Source organism: Panthera leo, chromosome F2 (assembly GCF_018350215.1).
Source record: "Panthera leo isolate Ple1 chromosome F2, P.leo_Ple1_pat1.1, whole genome shotgun sequence".
NCBI lineage: Eukaryota > Metazoa > Chordata > Mammalia > Carnivora > Felidae > Panthera > Panthera leo.
Genome location: NC_056695.1, coordinates 63,455,038 through 63,478,928, shown reverse-complemented (window position 1 = coordinate 63,478,928; position 23,891 = coordinate 63,455,038). Strand labels below are relative to the sequence as shown.

Here is a 23,891-nt window from a genome sequence, read left to right as displayed (position 1 = left end):
TGTGTCTCAAATGGGCTCCCCTGGGCAGAGACATCGCACATGTGTTAGTGTATGTCCCTGCTGGAGGAAGGAGCCAGGTCTGTGTGGCCCTGGGAGGGAGGACAGGAAAGCTGTGTCTGGATTTCTCCCGATAACATCGGATGTGTCTTTTTCCCTGGATGATCCTTCTCTGTGTCCTTTCATTCTGATAAGTTTTAGCCATGAATCCAACTATATGTTGAGTCCTTTTGGAACATGTGGGTGGTCATATGATCTCCCCCCCACCCAAAATGAAAACATAGCTTTCAATGGTATAGAATTCTAATTTCATAAATCTAAAAACCCAAAAAATGGAAGAATTCAGATGTCAACATGGCTACTCAGTAGATGGAGGAAGTGGGATCTAATTCCTGTCTGTCTCCCTCCCAAGACAGTGTTCATCCCACTGTAGGTGGCCACACCCAGTTACTACCTCCTGGGCCAAGGAAAACATCTGAATAAGGCACAACACCTAGTAGCTACTCGTTAGCTATGCAGCCTTGGGAAAATACCTTAAAGGCTTTGAACTTATGCTTTTTTTCCCTGGAAAACTATAATATTAATAACAATAATGTCACAAAATTGTTGCTAGATTTTAATAAGATTATATATATATGTGTGTCCTATGTGTGAAACACATACATATTAAGTATACAACATATTAAAATCTATAAAGTATTTAGCCCAGTGCCTGATATACGGTAAACCTTAATAAATGGAAAAGCTGGATAAATATGTAGCTATGTGGTCAACTTACATACATTTGTATAAATATGGACATATATGCCTGCATGCGTGTATATACACACAGACACATATATACACATACATATGCTTGTAAGCTAATGACGCATCTAACAAGTTCCTTCTGGATTACACAGCATCATTCACCCTTCATAAATGGTTAGAATTTCATAAGTGGGCCTGATTTTTATGCCTACTGGTTTCAGTCTAGGGAACCACCTTTATCTAGAAACCTTCTGCTCATGGGGCGCCTGGGTGGCGCGGTCGGTTAAGCGTCCGACTTCAGCTAGGTCACGATCTCGCGGTCCGTGAGTTCGAGACCCGTGTCGGGCTCTGGGCTGATGGCTCGGAGCCTGGAGCCTGTTTCCGATTCTGTGTCTCCCTCTCTCTCTGCCCCTCCCCCGTTCATGCTCTGTCTCTCTCTGTCCCAAAAAAAAAAAAAAAAAAAGTTGAAAAAAAAAAAGAAACCTTCTGCTCAAAGCCTAACGTCTGACCTTCTTTAATGTTTAACCTGTGAAGTTAATTATTAGCTAGAGAATTCAGAGCTTTGCTTAAGACACTAACTGGCATTTATCATTAGCTCTAACATACACATACGTGGTAGCCATATTTTCATAACTCAAAGTTAGAACCTGTAATCTAGCAATGAATTGCTGTGTTAGGAAAACTAGAACTTCCTTGGAAACTCTGATGTCTACAGACAGAGAATATGCAATCCTCCTGAAACCACAGAAAGCAAACTTTGGGGGTTAAGATTTGCCAACAGTGATGCCTTATTTTATCCTTCACATTGCAACTTCAGGGTGTTTGTGTTTATAGCATCACAAAATTACACCATAGTTGAAGTGTAATGCTCACTCTTTGGAAATCATTTGGAAACAATGTGTGGCATCCTCTGTCCTCTCTCTGAAGATGTTATAGTATCAGCCAGTGAACTGTAGTGTAAGAGGCCATTTGTGTATGGAACTTGGTATCACCAAGTTTTCTGTCTGTAGCAAAGACGACAGAACTAACTCTAATCCAAATGCACTGTTTTTCACTGTGGAAAGCCCCACACTCCAACTAAAACTCTGAGTTCACACTTATTGGCAAATACCCATTTGGACCTTACTATCTGAGTGGCCTCAGACAAACTATTTAATCTATTGGTGGTTTGGTTTCCTTTTCTGTAAAATGGAGAAAATAAGAACACCTGCCCTATGGTCAACAATATTATATTGTGCACTTAGAAGTTTGTTAAGAAGATTGATTTCATGTTAGGTGTTCTTTCCACAATAAAATACACTTAGCAACAATAACAAAAAGAGTATCTGGGGCGCCTGGGTGGCTCAGTCGGTTAGGCGTCCGACTTCAGCTCAAGTCATGATCTCACGGTTGGTGGGTTCCAGCCCCGCGTGGGACTCTGTGCCGACAGCTCAGAGCCTGGAGCCTGGTTCGGATTCTGTGTCTCCCGCTCTGTCCCTCCCCAGCTCACGCTCTGTCTCTCTGTCTCTCAAAAATAAATTAAAATGTTAAAAAAGATTTTTTTTAAATAACAAAAAGAATATCTGCCTGTTTAAATAAGTTAATATTTGTGACATGATTAGAATAGTGCCCAGCACAGAGTATAAAATAGACAAATAAAAAGTACAGCTTCTATTGTTTGCTAATTGCTTTTAGATCCATCTTTCAGTTCGAACAAGACTAAGCTGTCTAAAGCCAGAGGCCACACTGGCACTCTTCCCTCTATTCAGCTTCTTACTGTCAGTGAGCTTAGCACATCAGCAGACATATGAGGCCATCAACAAACAGCTATGAGTTCAATCGTGGCAGCATTGCAAGGAGAAACCATCCTGGAAAACAGTGGCTTGAGGGCCTCTCTAAGGAATGCCTCTAGGTCAGTGGCTTTCAAAATATTTGACGCCAGTGCGCAGTGACAATTTTTATGTGGCAAATCAATACACACATGAATATGTCCATATGTTTATACAACTATCTAGCTGAAATCAAAGTTTTACAAAGCAATGCATAACCTCACTAGATAAAACACGCTCTGATATTTTCTGTTCTAGTTAAATCCAGTCCACTGCATCTCAAACATTAATGTGCATTCAAAACCACTTGGGGATCAGGTGAAAATGTAGACTAGATTCAGCAGCACTTGGTAGAATCAGAGATTCCGTGTTTCTACCATGCTCCCGGGTGACACTGTGGGTCCCCAGACCATACTTTAAGTAGAAGTAATACTGGGAATGGCTAAGTTTACTCACATCCCACTAAAGGGTTGCAATCTGCGGTTGTAAAACCCTGCTCCAATTAAGTTTGAAAGTGCCTTTCATCTCTATAATTCCGTTATTATATTCCTAACCTTGGGATAGAAATCCTAGGCCTGTGCAGAAGCAGGGCTAGGGGAGTTCACAGCAGGAATAACTCAAGTATTGCCTTTCATAGCGAGTTGGAGGCTGATGTGCCTGTCTGGTTCCTAGCCCTGTCCTCACTGTTTAAAGCTTACACTTTATGCTAATACATTAAATGAGTGCTTATTAAGAACAGGACACTGAACTGAGTGCTTTACATCTACCCCATTTACTCCTACAATCGCCTGTGTAGATATCCCCATCTTACAGATGAGAGAAGGCAAGTAGCTGTAACTAGTGCAGCTGGGATTCCAGAGCCTATGTTTTTGTGAGAGGCAGCCTCCAGGATGGCTCTAGTGATCCTGGCCTCCTGAGATTCACACCCTTATACAGTCTTCTCTCACACCGAATAGGGCTAACCTGGTAACCGGCAGAGCACTGAAGAAATGACAGTGTGTGACTTCCAAGGCTGACTTGGAAGGCACTGTGGTTTCTGTCTTGCACTCTCTTAGATCACTCCTTCTGCAAGAAGCCGGGCTGCCATGTCATGAGAATTTTCAAGCAGCCTCATGAAGAAGTCCATACACATTGGACTGGAACTTTCTGCCAGCTTCCCGCACCAACTTGCTAGGCACACATGTGAGCCACCGTGGAAGCCAACCTGTAGCCTGTCAAACCTTCAGACGACTGTAACCCTTGACCAACATCTTGACCACAACCTCACAAGAGACTCCCAACCCAGAACCACCCAGCTAAGCCTCTCCCGACTTCCTGACCCAAAGGAACCCTACGAGGTAACAAACAGTTACTATTGTTTTATACCTTTAATTTCTGGAGTAATTTCTTATGCAGCAATAGATAACTAATATAGTTCTTAACCAACAGGTTATATGGCATCATTATGATTCAGCCCTAAACAGAAAGTGAAACTTTTATGAGGCCTCTTGGATCACCTCTTCATTGTCACAGCTTGTACTGTGGTTCAGCAAATATTCATTCTCCTCTCGCAACCAACTTTGTGAGAAGCATCAACTTCCCATCTGGACTGGACCAGATGGCTTGCTGTAGCCGACTGGATGTGGGAGTTGGGGATGTCAAATCACATCCGAACAGAAGTTTTTGGAGACACTGTAAGAATCTGCCTCCTCTCTTTAGCTTCTGCCCTCCTCTATGAAAACACTATATCCCAAAGAGTAGATGTTCCTTCAGCCGGGGTCCCAGAATGAGGATGCAGGGCCAGCCCAGCTGAACTTGAGCCCAGTTTGGAGACAAGCCGAGCCGACCCCAACCCCATGCAGAGGCACAGCTGACTTACAGACCCACGAGTGAGAAATAAATGCTCGTTGTTGTAAAAGTCACAAGGTCTCCGGGTTGTCTGTCACCTCGGCAAGAGCTGACCCATGTGCTCACCATGCTGTATGATGCCGTGCTCCATGAGCCGGTGACACAGCTGCTCGGCCTCCTTCCTTGTGGTGGCCTCGCCTTCCTGCACCAGCCAGTCCAGGAATTCAGACGCCATGAAGGTGCGCTCATACTTGACCCCTTCCTCTTCCCTGGGTTGCAGGAGTGTGTTTTCAGGGCTCATCAGCCTGGGAGGAAGGAAGGGAAGAAAAATAAACCTACGCGGAAGGAAAGTAGTTCATTTGAAATCCTGTATCACAGGCTTCTGTGACGTATCACAGCAAAGTTATTAGACAGACAGATGTGGCTGTCATGTGCTGTTACACATGTAACTTCTAAGAGAAGGTTCTGCTTCAGGACTGAATAGGTGCATTTTCTCTTGGTAATTAAGAAAAAAAAAAGGTGGGGGGGGATGACGAGTGGCTCAGTTGGTTGAGCCTCTGACTTTTGATTTTAGCTTAGGTCATGATCCCAGGGTGGCAGGATCGGGCCCCATGTTGGGCTCCTTGCTGGGTGTGGGGCCTGTTTGGGATTCTCCCTCTCTCTCTCTCTCTCTGCCCCTCCCTTACTCATTCACACACTTTCTCTCTTAAAAAAAAAAAATAGACTCGTGGTGTGCCTGGCTGGCTGCATTAGTAGAGCATGTTGACTCTTGACCTCAGGGTTATAAGTTCAAGCCCCACGTTGGGTGTAGAGATTACTTAAAAAATATATTAAAAAAAAAAAAAAGAAAGAAAAACGGGAAAAACCTGGAAATGTAATCTAAAACCCACATGGCACATGGCATGCAGTTTAGCCACCTTGAAAAGGAGTTATAATTTACTGACCAAGCCCCATCCCACCTTTCTAAAAAGGCTAGTATTTCTTTCCTAAAGCAAGTATTCGGTTTCCCAAATCATTGAGCCAATAAGATGACCGCTGGAGACCGAACGTTTGTGTTCCCTCAAAATTCACATATTGACACGAGAATGCCCAGTGTGATGGCACTGGGAGCTGGAACCTTTGGGAAGTCATTATTTCATGAGGGTGGAGCCCCCATGATGGGATTACTGCCCTTGCAAGAAGAGACAGAGTTTGCTTCCCCCTTCTTTCTTGATGAGGCAACAGGAGACCGTCTGCACACCAAGGAGCGGACTCTCACCAGACAGCAGAACTGCTGGCACCTTGGTCTTGACTTCCCTGCCTCCCAGCTGTGAGACATAAGAGTCTATTAAGTCACCCGGTCTACGGTTTTTGTTACAGTAGACCGAACTGACGTCAGCCATTCCTTCACAACACCCCCTCCCCACAGAAACTGTTTCTCACACCTCCCTCTCCAGCATCCTCCAACTCCCCTCGCTTCCGTCCTCACTACACTCCGAAATAGCTCCCACGGGGCCACAGCATTCTCCCTTGCAACCACACATGATGGGCACCTTGTAGGTCCCCATTTTGGTTGACGTTAATCGCATGCCATTAGATGCGACTGACCATTTCCCTCGTCCAGAAGGGCATCACGCTCTCCTGCTTTCCCTCCCGTCCCGTCCCTCTGTTCTCAGCTCTTTCTCAGCTCTTTACCTCTTTCTCAGCTACCTTTGTGTTGGCTCCTCATCTCCCTGGACTTTGAAGGCTGGAATCTCTTGAGATTCAGTTCCTCCAAATACCTCTTTTCTCATTCCATAGTCACTCAGGGAAAGGTTTTAACTGCCATCCACGCCCCCCAGTATTCCCAAATTTATGTCTCTAGATCAGGCCGATATTCCCAACTCCAGACCTTTGTATCCACACAGGCCTTTCAAAGATACCTCAAAACCAACAAGCCCAGAACTGAACTCCTGTTCTTCTCCCAAACCTGGTCCTGTGCCAGTGGTGCTTCTGTCATCCCACCGGGAAAAAAGGTGGCATCCACCCACCCAGTCAGTATAAATTGTGAATTTTATGTCCCAAATCGTGCTCGTGTATGTCTAGCTCTTCCCTTCTCTGGCGCTGCCATTTCCTTAGCCCAAACACCAACACCTTTAACCTAATTAAGTCGTTTTTTAATTAGACTCTACTATGTACTCACTCTTGTTCTCAACCCAGCTCAAGCATCTAAGTCCAAACACAGCAATTAAAATTATCTTTTTAAAACTCAAACCTGATAATGTCCTACTGCTGTTGAAGACACACTTCAAAGGTTTCTCGCTGCTTTTAAGTTAAAGATTGAAATCGTTTATATGGTCTCTAATGCATGCCCGATCCTTCCCGTGTACGCCCTTCAGACCATTTTCACCTCTGACCTCTGTCTGCTTCAGAGAGAGTCTTATTATAGCTCCTCAAACATATCATACTCCATCTACCACAGGACCTTTGAATATGTTATTCTTGTAGTTGGAATGCTCTCCGCTACTTTTCCCTGTCACTCTTCTACTCCTTAAGCTTGTTTGACTCCTTATCCTTTGTATCTCGGCTATTCTGAGGTCTCCGTTAGGCCATCTCATCGTTCCCTGTAAAGTCTATGTGATTACCAGATTCAAGACTACCTCCCCTATTCAACTATAAGGTCCAATAGGATAGGGTCCATGTTTGCCCATAACACTTTGTTCAATGAAAAATGGAACTCCATAAAATGCCAAAATCATTGTGTCATTTTCCTCTTTAAAACTATTTCTGATAAATTTCCTGTCTTCTACATCTTTCTTTCAAAAATCCTCATTTCTTTTCAAACTAACAATAATATGCAACACAAATTGTACCATTTCATTCTAGAGAAGGAAGAAACCTTAGAGACCACTGTAATCCAACCCCTTCTTCACCCACTCGAGAAAAATGTAATTCTCTAATACAATATTATGTGTCAATTATATCTGAATTTACAAAACATAATTTGCATCCAAATGAGAAAAAACTGTATGGCAGCATTCAGTGTTGTGGGTAGGAAATTTGATTAAGGTCATGCAAAGAAGCACATGATACATGTTTATAAATCATTTCCTTTGGGGGTAACTGAACCTCCATACCTGAATGTCCATTCATAGGATGTGCATTTTCCGTGCTTTTCAGACTTGGAGCCCCAATCTGCTGTGGAAAGGACACCAGGCTAGCAATTTGAAGACTTCAGTTTATTCAGAATCACTTAGCTGTAAGATGTAAAACAAGCCACTTTGCTTGGTTTCAGCCTCCTTTTCCTCGAGAGTATAATGCTATCTTCACCCATGATTGTGAGAATCATATATGAGTGTGAATAAAACAGTTTTATGGTACAAAAAGGCAAGGTATATCCCAAGGGTTACACTACTTAACCAATCACTGTGCCTACATGCCTACCCCACGCAGGATGAACTTGTGCCCCACAGCTATGAAATGACAAGGGAAACTCCTTGGTGCTCCCTCCAGTCTTTGCAGCAGATTCTTCAGAGTCCTATCATATGAAAGCCATGGCAGGGCACAGGACTGGGGGGGCCCCGCACAGCTCTGCCACAAACTAATGACGTAGTTTCTCACTGCTTCTGTGTCCCCATATTAAATGAGGAAGATAATGCCTGTTCTACCTCCTTCTTTGAATTGCTATCATCATCAAAAATCTTTGGAAAGAGAAGTTCCACGTATATAAGTGTATGCTTTTATATTAAGAGTATTTATAAAAGCTATTAGCATCTAACAGAACTCATAAAAAAATCCTTCTTGCTCAGCATGTAACAAAATCTTGAAAAAATCTTTTTATTTAGACATTTTTCCAAGTCAATCCTCTTCTGTGTTTCAATCCATCCTTAGAAAAAGCTCCTGGGCTGCCTTCCCAGGGTTAGTAACAGCTGAGTTGGGATGAGCAATAAGAATTATGCCTAATATTTTAATGACCAAGCCCTACGAAGAAGATGAAAAGGACAGATGAGAATCTAGAAAAGATCCCTGAAGGGCTCACGTGCATGTCCAAATTAGGAATGCCACCATTTCTTCATTTATTTTGGCTCTCAAATAAGATATTGTGGCATGAAAATAGAGGAAAGCTAGTCTCCTCAGTTTTCCAGTTTTAGACATCATTTCCTCTAAGAAGTCTTCTCTGATCCCACAGATCTGGACCATGTACCACTGTGAAAGACTCCCATAATTCCCTGCAAGGCCTTTCGAGCCCTAGGGGAATCATCCACTCATCTAAGTTTTTTGAGATGAGTGTCCTTGTCTATGTGGTGCATGGTTCTTTCCTAATATAAAAGATCCTCAAAAAGTATACGCTGAGTGAATAAATAAAACTCATTTCTATGCATTCCCTTACTGTACATCTTTACCCTAGAGTATTAAAAATGACCCCTTTAGCTATCGTCAAAGAGACAGGAGACAACAGGTGGTAGTGAGGATGTGATGAAAAGGGAACCCTTTTATATTGTTGGTGGGAATGTAAATGGGTCCAAATGGTATGGAAAACAATATGGAGGTTCCTCAAAAAATTAAAAATAGATCAACGTTATAATTCATCAATTCCACTTCTGGGTATATATTCAAAGGAAATGAAAACAGGATTTTGAACAAATATCTTCCCTCTCATGTTTACCACAGCATTATTTACAATAGCTAAGTTATGAAAACAACCCAAATGACCAACAAGACATGAACAGATAAAAAAGATGGGGTACATATATACAATGGAATAGTATTTAGCTATGAGAATGGTAGATATCCTCCCATTTGCAACAACAATGTACTCAAGGATGGACCTTTAGTACATTATGCTAAGTGAGGTAAGTCAGACAGAGGAAGACAAGTATTGTATAATATAACTTGTATGTGGAATCTAAAAAGTGAAATCTATAAAAAAGAGAGTGGTTCACCAGGGGATTGGGTGGGGGGAGATGGATAAGACTGATGCTATTTAAGGGTACAAACTTGTAACAAGTAGCAAATAAGTCATAGAGAGCTAATGCACTGTATAATGAATATAGACAATAATATTATACTAGAATTATGTAGTATGACAAATATCACTATGTCTGTAATCATATTATGATATATAAATGTACTAAAGTAACACACTACACACTTTAAATTAGCACAATATTACGTGTCATATTTACTTTTTTAAAAAAGACATAATCTAGGGGCACCTGGGTGGCTCAGTCAGGTAAGCGTCAGACTTCGGCTCAGGTATTATCTCAGTACATGGGTTCAAGCCCCACGTCAAATTCTCTGTCAGTGCAGAGCCTGCTTCCAATCCTCTGTCTCCCTATCTCTCTGCCCCTCCCCTGCTCTCTCTCTCTCAAAAATAAATAAATAAACTTAAAAAAAAAGACATAATCTAGATTAAATATAATTCTTGCCAAACCATTATCTGATACAGAAGGTTTGATTTAGCATGGACTCCTAAATTCTGTGGAATATGACCATATAGTCCCTGACTCTAGTCAAACTATGAAAAGAAATACAGACCAACAACAACAACAACAAAAACTAACCTATAAAACCTGTGTGGAGATGAGGTGAATCTAGAGTTCCTGCCCTACCAATACTCTCCATTTATGACACATCTGCAGATGCCTGGCTTTTCTCTCTCTTTATACCACTCTGTCCCCTTTTAGCTCCACAATTTTCCTTTCGGGGTGTGGAGAGGACAAGCGGATAGGGTTTACTTGTGTCACTTCTTGTAACCAGAAACATGATCTGCCAGGCCTCTAGAGCTCCTGCTTAGTAGCCAGTGGCCTCTGGACAAGTGACTGGCGAGCCGCCGTCGCCAATATGAGCTTTAAAAAAGAGACTGTTGGCTGGTCTGCCCGCACTGGTTCAGCTTGCCATTTAAAACATACCCCACCAGTCTTAGTTCTTCCTCATTTCTCTTTAAAATCAACTAATGTCCCTATACAGGTTCCTCTCTTTAAGATAAAGCCTTTCATGGGATTTTTTTTTGCTGTTTATTTTGAGAGAGAGAGATAGAGAGAGAGAGAGAGAGAATGAGCAGGGGAAGGGCAGAGCTAGAGGACGAGAGAATCCCAAGCAGGTTCCACACTGTCAGCACAGAGCCCAATGCAGGGCTGGAACTCGTGAACTGTGAGATCATGACCTGAGCTGAAATCAAGAGTCAGCGGCTTAACTGGATGAGCCAGCCAAGCGCCCTGATTTTACTACTAATACATTGTCCTAGTGTTAAGGCAAGAGTTTGGCTTACCACTTATTCCAATGATGTTTTGCTAGATAGCAAGCTATCTCCCAATTATATTTCATTTAATATAATGTTTTCAAGGTTCATGCATGCTGTAGCATGTATTAGTATTTCCATCCCTTCCACAATTACTATTGCCAAATAATATTCCATTGTATGGATAGACTATATTCTTCTTCTTCTTCTTCTTCTTCTTCTTTTTTTTTTGGATAGACTATATTCTGTTTATCCATTCATCAGTCGATGGAATCTGGATTGTTTCCATTTTGGGTTCTTATGAATAATGCTGCTGTGAACATCCACACACAAGTTTTTGTGCAGAGACATGTTTTCATTTCTCTTGAATACACATCTAGCAGTGGAGTCGCTGAGTCAGGTGGTAGCTCCGTTTCACTTTCTGGAAAACTGCCCGACTGTTGTCCTAGTGGCTGCACCACTTTCATTCCCACCAGTAACGTGCGAGGGGTCCAATTTCTCCACCTCCTGGCTAACATTTGTTATCATCCATTCTTTTTCATTAGGACCATCCTAGTGGGTGTGGTGTCTCGCTGTGGTTTTGATTTGCATTTCCCTGATGATTAATGGTATTAAGCACGTTTGCATGTGCTTATTGTCCACTTGTATATATTCTCAGGGAAAATGTCTATTCAAACCCTTTGTTCATTTTGAAAATTAGCTTGTCTTTTTATTATTTAATGTTAAGTGTCTTTTTTATATTCTGGATGCAAGTCCATTATCAGACAGGTGATTTGCAAATGTTTTCTCCCATTCTGTGGGTTGTCTTTGCATTTTCTCGATGGTATTGTTTGTAACCAAAAGCTTTTAATTTTGAAGGAGTCCAAATTATCCCTTTTTCTCTTTTTGTCACTTGTGTGTTTGGTGTCACGACTAAGAAACCACTGCCCAGCCCAAGCCTGTGAATATTTATCTGTTTCTATGTCTTCTAAGAGTTTTACAGTGTGAGTCCTTACATCTAGTTCCATAATCCATTCTGAGTTCATTCTTCTATAAGGCATGGGGCTGGGGTCCAACTTCATTCTTTTGCATGTGGCTCTCCAGTCATTCCAACACTATTTGTTGAAAGATCATTTGTTCCCTGTTGAATTACATTGGCACTCATCAAAAATCAATCAACCCTGCCGGGCCTTCTTCATGCCTAGGTTCTGAAGTCACAGAATGTCAACTGCCCTGAATTATATTTATAAAGTCATCAGATTCAGGCCAGACTCAAGGGGAGGGGATACATGCAGCACCTCTTCATGGGAAGAGCAACATGCACGTATATTTGGAACCATCTTGGAGAGTAGGTACCACACTGGTTTATTTTTATTTACTAGCTGAAAGGCAATTTCAATATTTGTAGCTCATTCACAGTTTTGTCTTATCTCTTCCTCGTTTATTTATTAGTTTTTACTTTACTTAAAGTGTAGGGTAGTTTTGAAAGCATGAGATTAAAGGCAAATCCAGCCTTAAATCCTAACTCTGCATATGTGTTAGCCGCATGACCCTGCTTCCCCATGTGTATACTGGGGGTAATGACAGTGACAACTTGGGGAGTTGTGCAATATGAGTGTGATAATGCATAAATACTTCAGTCATTGTGCCAGCTGCCCCCTAAACACTGAATACAGTTTAGCCATGATGATGATGATGATGATGATGATGATGATGGTGATGATGATGGTGGTGATGGTGATGATGCTAAAAGTTTTCTAGATGAAGCCACTATTTGATAAAATCAAACCCCTTTGTGACAAAATGAATTAAGATTCTGTGTGCATTTCTCTAGACAAGAATAACAACTCTATTTTAATAAGTAATCAGGAGTGTATACGATGCTCAGAAACTTACATTTTATAGAACATATTCATTTTTCATCAAAATTGTCCCGTTATGGCCTGTAATCATGACATAAAGCCATATACCAAATATGGTGCTAGGCACCAACAATACTTGCCTCCCGTAAGCATGCACTCAACAGATTTTGATCGTGCATGTGAGTTTGATTTCCACCTTTCCTGGATATATATCTGAGTCAGATTTCCCAGACTGACTTTAAGCCAGGGGGAAGGCAGCATTACAATGGAAGGAACTGCTACATTTAGGGGCCAGTACAGAAATAGAAATAAGCTGATAACGATCTCCTTGTGCATGGAAAAAAAAATCAAAATAGTTGAAGGGCCCTCTATAACATGAGAACATACGTAAATGGTACTCAAGGGGACAAGCTACGGAGATTCACAATGACCCATATGCACTATGTGGCCAAAAAGGTGGTTTAGGATTTAGAGAGATAGAGAGATAGCTTTTTAAAAAGGCGTGTGTTAATATAATGATAAATTACTTTGAAAGGCAAAATATGTAACTCTATACACGATAACCATTAAAAATTAAAAATTAACTCACCCAAATATTAAGACTCCTGGGGGTAGTTTGTGAATGATTTTCCTTTTCTTAATGGAATTCTCTATTACTCAAATTATTCCCCAAAGAGTATACACTATTTTTGTAACTGGGGAAAAATGTTATCAATAAAGAAATTATATTGAGGTTAAGTCTTGTTTAACCAGATGGCTCGTTTCTGACAAAATGCTTATATTAATATCTAATATAATAAAGTAGTTCCCAATGTATTAATAATATACTTAGATGTATTCTCCCAACATTTAGTTTGAATGTATAACATTGACTTCTGTGATTAGCAAGAGCGTATTAATAAGGAAGAAATGCTTCCATGAGCATTGGTATTCTTATGTGCTATGCTATTATCTATAGAACAGATGTCATACAGATAAATTGACATAGTTTTCGTAATAATTAGGTTTGGAACGAGTACACAGAAAGCTGTTCAGTTAATATTTTTGAGTAAAAACATTACCTATTAGAAAGGGTGAGGGAAAGAAAGGAAAAGCAGCATTTCCCATTTTTTGCCAACACATTACCTTTTACTATCCTTAACTTGTCTCCATATTACACACTGAATTAAACATACTGACTTTCATCTTTTTTCTTACTCATGCTACTCCTTGACATCTCCCCTGCTCTCTTTCTCTGGAGAAATCTATTTCTCCATTCTCTACTATTCAAAAGGAGGCAGGGGAGGTGTTCATTGCACAGTGATACAGTGAACGGGTCATTCACTTGCATCACTTGTACTTTGTCCAGGTACAAGGAAACCTGGCTTCAGGTAAAAAGGGGGGTTAAAGTCCAGCCCCGATTCCTCAGGAGCAGTCCTGTGCACAGATGAGGGACTACACCAACCAGAAGGAAAGGACAAAAAGGTCACTGGTTCTCATTTGCACTAGGGGCTAAATGACACAGTGGAGTTCTTTTAAAGGGCTGGATTAAATACTAACCCTTCTTTGAAAGTATCCCAACTAAAGCACAATCCAGGCAGATCTCTCTCTGATTTGAACTTAAAGTCAATACCATGGTTTATATATCCATTGGATTTTTAATGCACTCAAGCTAAGCTAGAAGCTTCTGAAAGATAAGACACCATGTCTTAAATGCTTTTATTTCTTAAAAAAGAAAACAAACAAACAAACAAACAAACAAAAACCAAACTGAGCCTAGGGAAGGCATATACATTAAGTGCTCAACAAATATTTGTTATTCAACCGACTAAAAACTAAAAATATCACAAGCTACAGAAATAGAGAAAGTTATTTGCCTTTGAAAGGTGAAATCCCTTCCTCTTTGCTTGCTATCCTAAAATCTGATGGAAGAAAAACTAGAACTTTTTCGTGATGATTTTATGCTCTGAAGAGACTGATATTCTGGAACCTGAGTTGTAATTTTCACATTGCCCATGGTTTTTAGTGTTACTGCAGTAAACGTTTTCAGAACCTAAGTCAGCTTTAGACAGATACGAGTGCAACTGTAAGACCACAGTCCTAAATGGCCACATTCAGCCATGGTTTCCTAACTGCAAAATTACACAAGAAGGAGAGAAACTGAGCACTTTTACAATGAATTCAAAAAAATTCCAACTTCTGTGAGCCTTTTTAAACAACTGTCAGGGGAAGCTTAGTTCTAAAACATACCATAAAGGCTCCTTTTAAGGGAATGGTTATTATTTAGTTTGGACGCTTCCATAATTATTGGAAAATAGAAGCATTTGAGGCCAAAGACAAAGAAAGAAAAAGGGTAAAGAAAGAAGTTTAAGGGAAGCAGATGAAGTAGTGAAGAAAAATTGAGGACAACACCAACTAGGGAAAATAAATATACTGTACAAAAGTAAGAAAGTGATAAAAAAAAAAACTGAACACAATGAGAAGTGGATACTACTTTTGTGCAGGTTAATGAGCCAGGTGACAGTAGGACAACGTTGTCCTGTACATTTGTGGAAGTGGTGTGAAAGAGGAGAAAAAACAGTCTCTGCTCTCTTTTTTCAAGCAAGATCTTACATCGGACAATCATAAGACTCCACGCTTGAAACAGATTTAAAAATCACTGCTTTAATACACCTGTGGTCAACTGATTTTGTTGTTGTTGTTTCAAGTTTTTATGTAAATTGTAGTTAACATATAGTGTAATATCAGTTTCAAGAGTAGAATATAGTGATTCATCACCTACATACAACACCCAGTGCTCATCACAAGTGCCCTCCTTGATGCCCATCACCTGTCTAGCCCATCCCCCCCATCCACCTCCCTCCATCAACCCTGTTTGTTCTCTACAGTTAAGAGTCTCTTACATTTTGCCTCTTTCTCTTTTTTTTTTTCTCCCTTTTCCCTATGTTCATCTGTTTTTCTCCTTAAATTGGTGGTCAACTGATTTTTAACAAGGGTTCCAAGGCCACCCAATCAGAAAGAATCATTTTTCCAACAAATTATGCTGAGATGATTAGACAGCCATGTGCAAAAAAAGAAAAAAAAAGAGGCTGGACCCTTACCCCATACTCTGTAGAAAAATATAACTCAAAATATATTACAGACCTAAGTAGAAGAGTTAAAACCATAAAATTTTTATAAGAAAACATAAGGGTAAATCTTCGTGACTTGGGATTGGGCAAAGGATTCTTAGGATACCAAAAGCACCAGTGACAAAAGAAAAAAATAGATGAACTGGACATTAACATTTACAACTCTTGTGCTTCAAAGACACCAGCCAGCATGTGAAAAGATAACTCACAGAATGGGAGAAAATATTTGCAAAGCATATGACTGACAATGCATTTGCATCCAGAATACATAAAGAACACTTAGGGGAGGTGGGGAGGGGTGGGCTAAATGAGTAATGGGCATTAAGGAGGGCCCTTGTTGGGATGAGCATTGGGTATTGTAAGTGATGAATCACTAAATTCAACTCCTGAAATCAATACTACACTATATGTTAGCTAACTTGAATCCAAATAAAAACTTGACTTAACGCTCAATAATGAAAAGACAAATAACCCAATTTCAAAGTGGACTAATGATCTTCATAGACAAAAAAAGATATACAAATGGTCAATAAGCATATAGAAAGATGCTAGGCATCATTGGTCCTCAGGAACTGCAAACAAAACCACAATGAGCTATCACTTCACACCCTCTAGTAGGCAAGAATCAAAAAGTCAGATAATGATAAGTTGTTTGCAAGGATGTGGGGAAACTGGAGGCCTCATAAGCTGTTGGTGGGAATGGAAGATGGTATGGCCACTCCGAAAACATCTCAGTTCCTCAAACCACTAGACACAAAGCTACTACGCGATCCAGCCATTCTACTTCTCTATGTCCAGGAGAAATGAAAACATATGTCCACAGAAAAACTTGGTACACAAATGTTCACAGCAGCATTATTCATTACTGTCAAAAAGCAGAAACAAACCAAATATCTGTCAACTGATAAAACTGAAAATGTCATACGTGGACACAATCGAATACTATTTGGCTGCAGAAAGGAAGGACATATTGATACATGCTACAATAGGGATGAACCTTGAAAACATGACAAATGAAAGAGGACAGTCACAGAAGACCACGTACTGTATCATTCCACTCACGTGAGATGTTCAGAACAGAAAAAGCTACAGGGACACAAAGTAAACCAGTGGTTGCGTAGGGATAGATGAAAGGCCAGGGAAATGATAGCTAAGAGTTAATGAAGTGATGAAAATGTTCTAAAATTGTGGTTACGGTTGCACATATCTGTGAATATACTAAAAGCTATTAAATTGTATACTTTAAATGGGTCATTTGTACAGTAGGCGAGTTACATCTCAATAGAGCTGTTAAAAAATCACTACTTTGGTCATTTCACTTATTCATTCATTAGTTCAATAAATATTTATTGAGCATCTTCTATGTCCCAGGAGATGCAGAAATGAAAAGACACAGCCCTTGACCTTAAATTGCTTACTTGTCAGTGGGAAGCTTATTAAAATTAAATTAAAACCTATATGCAAGGTAGATGAATACCATAAAAGAGTTAGTAGAAGTATATAGATAATGAAAGGGAAGAAAGGCATCTAGGAGTGATCCAGTTGATTACCTCCTCCTCTGTTCCTGCCTATGAACACAAATGGTTCCAGAGACAGTGGCAATGAGAAGCAACCCTGGGTTTGAATCTCTGAACTGTGATTTCCAAGCTGTGGTTGGGCTCTACGATCCTAAATTTCCTCTTGCAGGTCATAAAGATAATAATGCTTACGTCAATGGGGTTATAAAAATTAGAGCTAATCTATAAAAGCCTCTAGCAAATAGCCTGGCACCAAGTAGCAGTGAACAAGCAATACACATAGGTACATACACACACCATGAGAATAGACCCTTGTTGACTCTTGTCAATCCTCATCAGGTTGGGCAACAGTTCAAACTAACCAGAAGAACCAATTCCAAGTATCTGGGGACAGGAGGTGGCATTCAGGTGACAGGTGAAACACATAAAAGCCAAAGAAGTTTAATTTCTTCAAAAGAAATGTTATATTCTAACGAATGCTAACACTGATAAAAATCAATTTTGTTTAGGATGTTAAATTATAGTAGGCTACAGAGGACAATCTTTGAAAAGTACTATTTGGGTGGTGGTGGTTTCCCTAAGTGTGTGAAGCTTGTGAAAATTTATTGAGCTGCACACTCAGGATATGTGTATTTTATGTGTATTAAGCTTCAAAAGTTTAACTACAAATTGAACTTTAATACAGTTAAAAATATCTGGATTTTCTTTCTTTCTGGTCTGAAAGACTCTTTTGTCAGGGGCTCTGAAATTAATAAATGCTTTCTGTCAATTCAGTGCTGTTTTCATTTGGCGGAACAATGCCTTTGCTTACACTCCTCAGCTCTGTGTGAAGAGACTATAATTAAGTAGGGATGTTTCCATTTAGTAAATAAGCAAGAAAAACAGCATAGCAACTACACCTCTTGGACTCGTCTCTACATTTCAAGACAAAGCCACCTACGGTGGGGAGGGAGTTCCACACAAAGCCTCTAATGATGGAAGAACACCCTCCTTCCTGAAAAAGTCCCAGCCATGCCTTCCCCTGGTATCACTCTTAAAAAAATCCACTTCTACTTTGCTCCAATATGTGCCTCTTCTCTCAGAAGGTCCTGCGCCCTCTTCTACTCTGTGTGTGTTCTTTTTCCTCTTTGCTGCAGAATGTCTGGCACAGCCTCATCATGCCCTATCCCTCTTGATCCATTCACTCTAGAATCTCAGCACTTAAAAACAAACAAGCTATTTCCTCTAGAAAAGCCTCTGAGTTCTTAATCTCTTCCAGATGGAATAAATTTGACAGTTGACGTAAGTGAGAGTCATTGGATTCAAAGCATATTGGAGATGGTATTCAATCTCTACAGGTTCATTCAGGGAATTAAAATTTTTAACTTTTAATGCTTATTGTGGGAAAGTGAAGAGTATACACTGCGAGAAACTTCTGTAGGAGCACTCTTCTCGAACTGGAGGTTTAATGCTTATTACTTAGCCCATCGCAAATTCACTTGCCTTACCTGTAAAATAATGGTGAAAATCTCTCCCTCTTAGGGTATAGGAAGAATTAAATGAAATAATGTGTGAAAAATACTTATGATGTTGCCTAGAGCAAGGAGTGCTCAGTAAATGATGGCTGATTAGTATTCTTATTCTTTGAATGTTTCTGATAAGAACCTACAATGAGAAAATACAAATAGAGTGATCTAAGATTATCAAATATCTATTACTGGTTTTACTCAAATTTGAACATTCCACACGTTAGGAAAAAGGGAAAGGGGCTAACCATTGATTTCTTTCCTAAATAAGAATGACCAAGGTCCATGACCTCAAAGAGCTTCTGGCCAAGTTGGAGAAATGAAACACAATCACCTTGGAGAGATGGCTGCTGTAGTTACTGGGCTAGAACCCAGGATGAAACAGGTGCAGAAAGGGAGCCAGAATAACCCATTACGATTCAACCACACTCCGTACTTGCACAACAGTGGTGACTGAAAGAACCCTGTGCCAATTCCGACCATCACATCATACATGGTACACTCTCAGCGACAACAGAAAGAGCAAGTCAATTTTCCACTGACCGAGTGTGGGCAATTCTGCCTCCCTGTCCACTCAAGGAGATACAAGATCACTCATTTCAGTTCCCAGGTGGGTCTCCAGGGCTTATCAATCCGGGTCCCAGGAAACTACAAGAATGTGTACATGGGTAGTGAAAGATAGTTTATAATAAAAGAACTACTGATCTATGGGCAGTGTTAAAGGAAATGACAATGTAAAGCTCCCAGACTGGCAACATCAGTGATCATTAACAACTCTTGGTCTGAGGATTCTAGAGGGAGGGAAGTTTCCAAAGCCTAAAAGAGATGTGGGAAAGGACAGGGCTGCCTGACATCAGCTGGAGCCTCCAATGGTGGGGAGGGAACAGAGAAATAAAATCCTGACCTCACGCTCTTCCCTCCCACTTACTTCCTGCTCATGCCTCCCACTGACTGAGGCAATGGCAACGCAGCCTAGTAATGCAGTCAGTCTCTGGGGAACACGGAGGGCTGGGAATGGGGAGAGAATGGATCTGGAGGACGAACAGAAATGTCTCACGTACAGGCTGGACATCTCAGCACGCTGGATGCAATTCTAGTGTAGAGAGGTAATCCGGGGTAACACAAGGATACTTTGGACTATATGCATTTTGACACCCTGCATTAGACGAGGCTCTGCTGGGCTTTACCTCAGTCTGCACCACAAATCCGTGAATTATGCATTTTCTTGCAATTTTAGAGATGAAAAACAGGCTCAGAAAGGTTGCATGTTTTGATGAGAGACAGGAGAAGAGCTCTGGCACATGCTTCCCCAACTCTAGAAATCTCAAATGGCTCTTTCATCTTACCAGTTGAAAAGTAACAACAGAGACAGATTGGCAAAGTGAATGTTACAACGACAAGGTTCACCGCCCAGCAGTTCCGCGGGATCAGGAAAACATGGCAGAAAAATAACCAGCACAGTCAACCTCCACCGTCAGTGAACCCAGTCTGCCGTTGAAGCAGCAATGTGTTTACCTTTAAATCAGCTCTAAATGACACCTAGAGCTAGAAATCTGTAGATGACAAGCTAGGGCTGATGGCTTCTGACAGGCACAGCTGGCTTGCTGTCTGTTCCGCATGTTAACAAAGCTTGAATATTACTGCCATACGTTATATGGGGATAGCATTGCCAAGAAACAGTAAGGGGAATGTGATTTCCAAGACCAGACCCAGAGATGTTTCTCAGCCCCATTTAAAAACCTGTTCAGCTGCATACTGTTTACTATCATCTAGTGGCGTTCATTATCGCTACTGCCCTGGCTTGAAGTTGCAGAAATTTTGCAAAGTGGAAACTGCAGACGGAAAAGCGGTTACGATCACGGGCTCTGGAGCTCGAAACCCAGGTTGGGATGGTCCCCATGCTTTCTGGTAGTTCACCTTGGTGAACTTGGTGAAGTGCTTGGTATACAGTTCATCGTTATCGTCCGAATCTCCAGGGCATACACCACTGTCTCTCCAATTCCTCTGGTCAACATCTGGCCCTAACAGCACGGATGTCACCTTGCTCTGTCATTCTCGTGCTTGCTGGTACTCTACGTTAAGCCTGATGCCTCCTGCCCACCTCCCACCAGCTTTTTTAGTGATTTACAATATTGCAATTTATCTTATCTACTTTATAATTGTGGTCAATAAACATAACATAATATTTTACCATTTTAGCCATTTTTAGGATATAGCTTAGTAGCATTAAGTACATTCACCTGACTATGCAAACATCATCACCATCCATCTTGAGAACATTTTCATCTTCCCAAAGCGAAACTCTATATCCACTAAATAATAACTCCTGTTCCTTCTTCCCCCCGGTCCTCGGCAACCTACTTTTTGTCTTTATGAATTTGCCTACTCTAGGGACCTCACATAAGTTGGATAATACATTTGTCCATTTATGACTGGCTTATTAGCATGATGCTGTCATCCACGTTGTGGCACGTGTCAGAATATCCTCCCTTTTTAAAGTTTACTTATTTTATTTATTTATCTCTACACCCAACGGGCTCGAACTCACGACCCTGAGATCAAGAACCAGTGCTCTTCCGACTGAGCCAGCCAGGTGCCTCAGAATCTCCTTCCTTTTTAAAGCTAAATAATATTCCATTGTACATATGTACCACATTTTATCTATTCATCCATCAATGGACATTGGTTACTTTGACCTTTTGGTTAATGTAAATAATGTTGCTATGAATAGGGTTGTACAAATATCTGGCCAAGTCCCTGATTTCAATTACTTTGGGTACATACGCAAAAGTGGAATTGCGCTGGATCATATGGTAATATTATGTTTAATTTTTGAGGACCCCCCCCATACCACTTTTCATAGTGGCTACACCATTCCCACCAGCAATGCACAAGGGTTCATCTCCCCCACATCCTCACCAACACTGTTACTTATTATTTGTTGTTTGTTTTTGTGATCACCACCCCGATGAGTATGAAGTGACCACATCATCACTTTTTGTGTTACCAATGGATCTGTGTTCCCAGATGCATTTCACTACCCCTACTTCCCAGTCTTGGGGCATAACCAAAAGTATAGACCCTGGCTAGTTCTGTTCCCAGGGAATAGGCATGAGCTCAGCTACATGACCAAACTGGCCATGAGGTTGGCTCCTAGATGGCCCTTCTCTGGCAGGCTGAAGCTGCAAGCTGTAAAAAAATTAGAAAACCAACAAAATTAGGTGAACCAGGGCTGGATGTTTTCAACATACATACACACTCTTTTCCATACTTTACACTTACAACTTATAAGGGAGTGTTTAGACAGAGAAATTGTTTGAAAATAACTGCAGTATAAAATTTTTGTAGATATTGAAAATGATAAAACAATGAGTTTGTTTTATATAGTCTCTCCAGTCCAAGGTCCCTGACAGGCAAATTATTAAACATTTTAATAACCCGTCAGGTGAACCCCACAATTTTGCATGGCCTGTTACATAGAAATTTTTTTTAAAAAGAAAGGAAAGAGGGGCGCCTGGGTGGCTTGGTCAGTTAAGCGTCTGGTTCTTGGTTTGGGCTCAGGTCATGATCTCATGGTTTGTGGGATCAAGCCCCACGTGGGGCTCTGCACTGACAGCACAGAGACTTCTTGGGATTCTCTCTCTCCCTCTCTCTCTCTCTGCCCCTCCTTGGCTTACGTGCGCTCTCTCTCAAAATAAATAAATAAACATTAAAAAATAAATAAATGAAAAGAAAGAATAGGTGGTTAGGAGCACCTAACAAGGATGCAGTTCTAGATCAAAAGTTTCCCATGACTCCACAAAGAGCTGCACATATAATAAAACCCCTTAAATTTCTAAAATTGTTGTTAAACACCCTGTGAAAAGACTTTAAAGACAAAGTCCTTTAAAAATAGCATCATTTTAAAACTTTTTAAAGCAGTAATCTCTTTTTTCAAGTAAAATTTTACAGAAAATCCCTTTTTTAAAAATTTCATGTTTGTAACACAACATATACTTACAAATGTTAAGCAATGAAACCTATACGGTAGCTTTGATTACCATACACACAAAAATACAAAAAGAAGAGAAGTGGTGATATTTATTGCTCCCTCAAGAATCAGCTACAAAATCCAATTAATTTGTGCATTTTGTTTCAGTTTCCAGGGTCTAATTCTCCATGGATTGTGCACATCTCCTCATATCTTGCAAGCAGAAGCACTGACAGCTCATGTTCTAAACTATCTTTTCAATGTTTGCCTAATGAGCAGACTTGGAAGATAGTGTCTCTCTCTGAAGCAAAAGGGCAGACTGGTTTACTGTCCTGTATAATAAAGGTAATGTCTCCCTCTGCGCTAGAGAGCAGTTTGCTTTAAGACTATTACAAAAAATTCAGGTTCCTCATGCTTTCGATCCTCTTCTGTAACCCAACCCTGGCAGGTGTCATCTGGCACCCATTGTGCTCTGCTATAGGAACCAAAGCTTGCAGAACTCATTCCAGAAAATGATGATACTCTGGTTATTACTATTGCTGAGAGTAACAAACTGTCCTTTGTCTCTGACCCAGGGGTCTCCTGTCTTCTGCCGCGGCATCCAGGAAGTGATGGCACGCAAACTTGTTAGCTTGCAAATAAAATAAAATCTCAAGATTCTTAACAGTTCTTGACATTAGTTATACAGCATGGAAATCATTCCTTGTCACTCAGACAAGCAGTTGTGAAAGGAAACAACTTTTAACCTACTTACATTGCAATCTTAGGACACTCTTCAAATAAACCAAGAAGACAGGAAATGTTCACTCCAAGATTGTATGAATCACTATCAAACTGAGCAGCACATGTAAACTGTGAAAATGTCATACATAGCCTATTAGGAAGTATTTTTATTAAAGTTTGCAAAATGATTAAAATGCATTTTGAACACAAAATTGGAATCAATTCATAGGACTCGGTATCTCAGTTTGAAAAGCACTTCTATCCCAGAAATGGAACAAGATGAAGTCAAAAGCTTAAAAACTTTTAAAGACTTTTTTTTTTCCTCCAGCTTCATGCTTTAGGGTTACATTAGTCATTAAACCTCTCTCTAGCTCATCTTCCTCATCTCTACAGTGGGATTAACTGTGTAATAACTCCCAGCATTGGGCAGGGGGCCAAATATGATAATGCGTAAGATGCTTTTTAAACCCTAAAGAGGCAAGACAAGGTGAACCTCTGGCTAGTGCTGTTTGCCATTAAAAGCAAGTTCTCTGTAGCGCTTTCATGGAACAAGTTCAGCAGCTCACAGCGATCATAGCACGCGGAGTCCTTTGTTCATTCAATAAATATTTATTGTGCCAGGCACTGGGAGGGAACAGGAAAAA

At 40.6% G+C, this 23,891-nt stretch overlaps 1 protein-coding gene across 1 annotated transcript in view; it reads right to left on the bottom strand.

Annotated features, from left to right (window-relative positions):
• The window catches only part of DEPTOR (DEP domain containing MTOR interacting protein), a 135,345-nt gene that overhangs the window by 61,478 nt on the left and 49,976 nt on the right, over nucleotides 1–23,891 (bottom strand). The window contains exon 4 of the mRNA XM_042923308.1: nucleotides 4,509–4,687. Coding sequence (XP_042779242.1) covers nucleotides 4,509–4,687 — 179 coding nt within the window. The remainder of the gene's footprint in view (nucleotides 1–4,508; nucleotides 4,688–23,891) is intronic.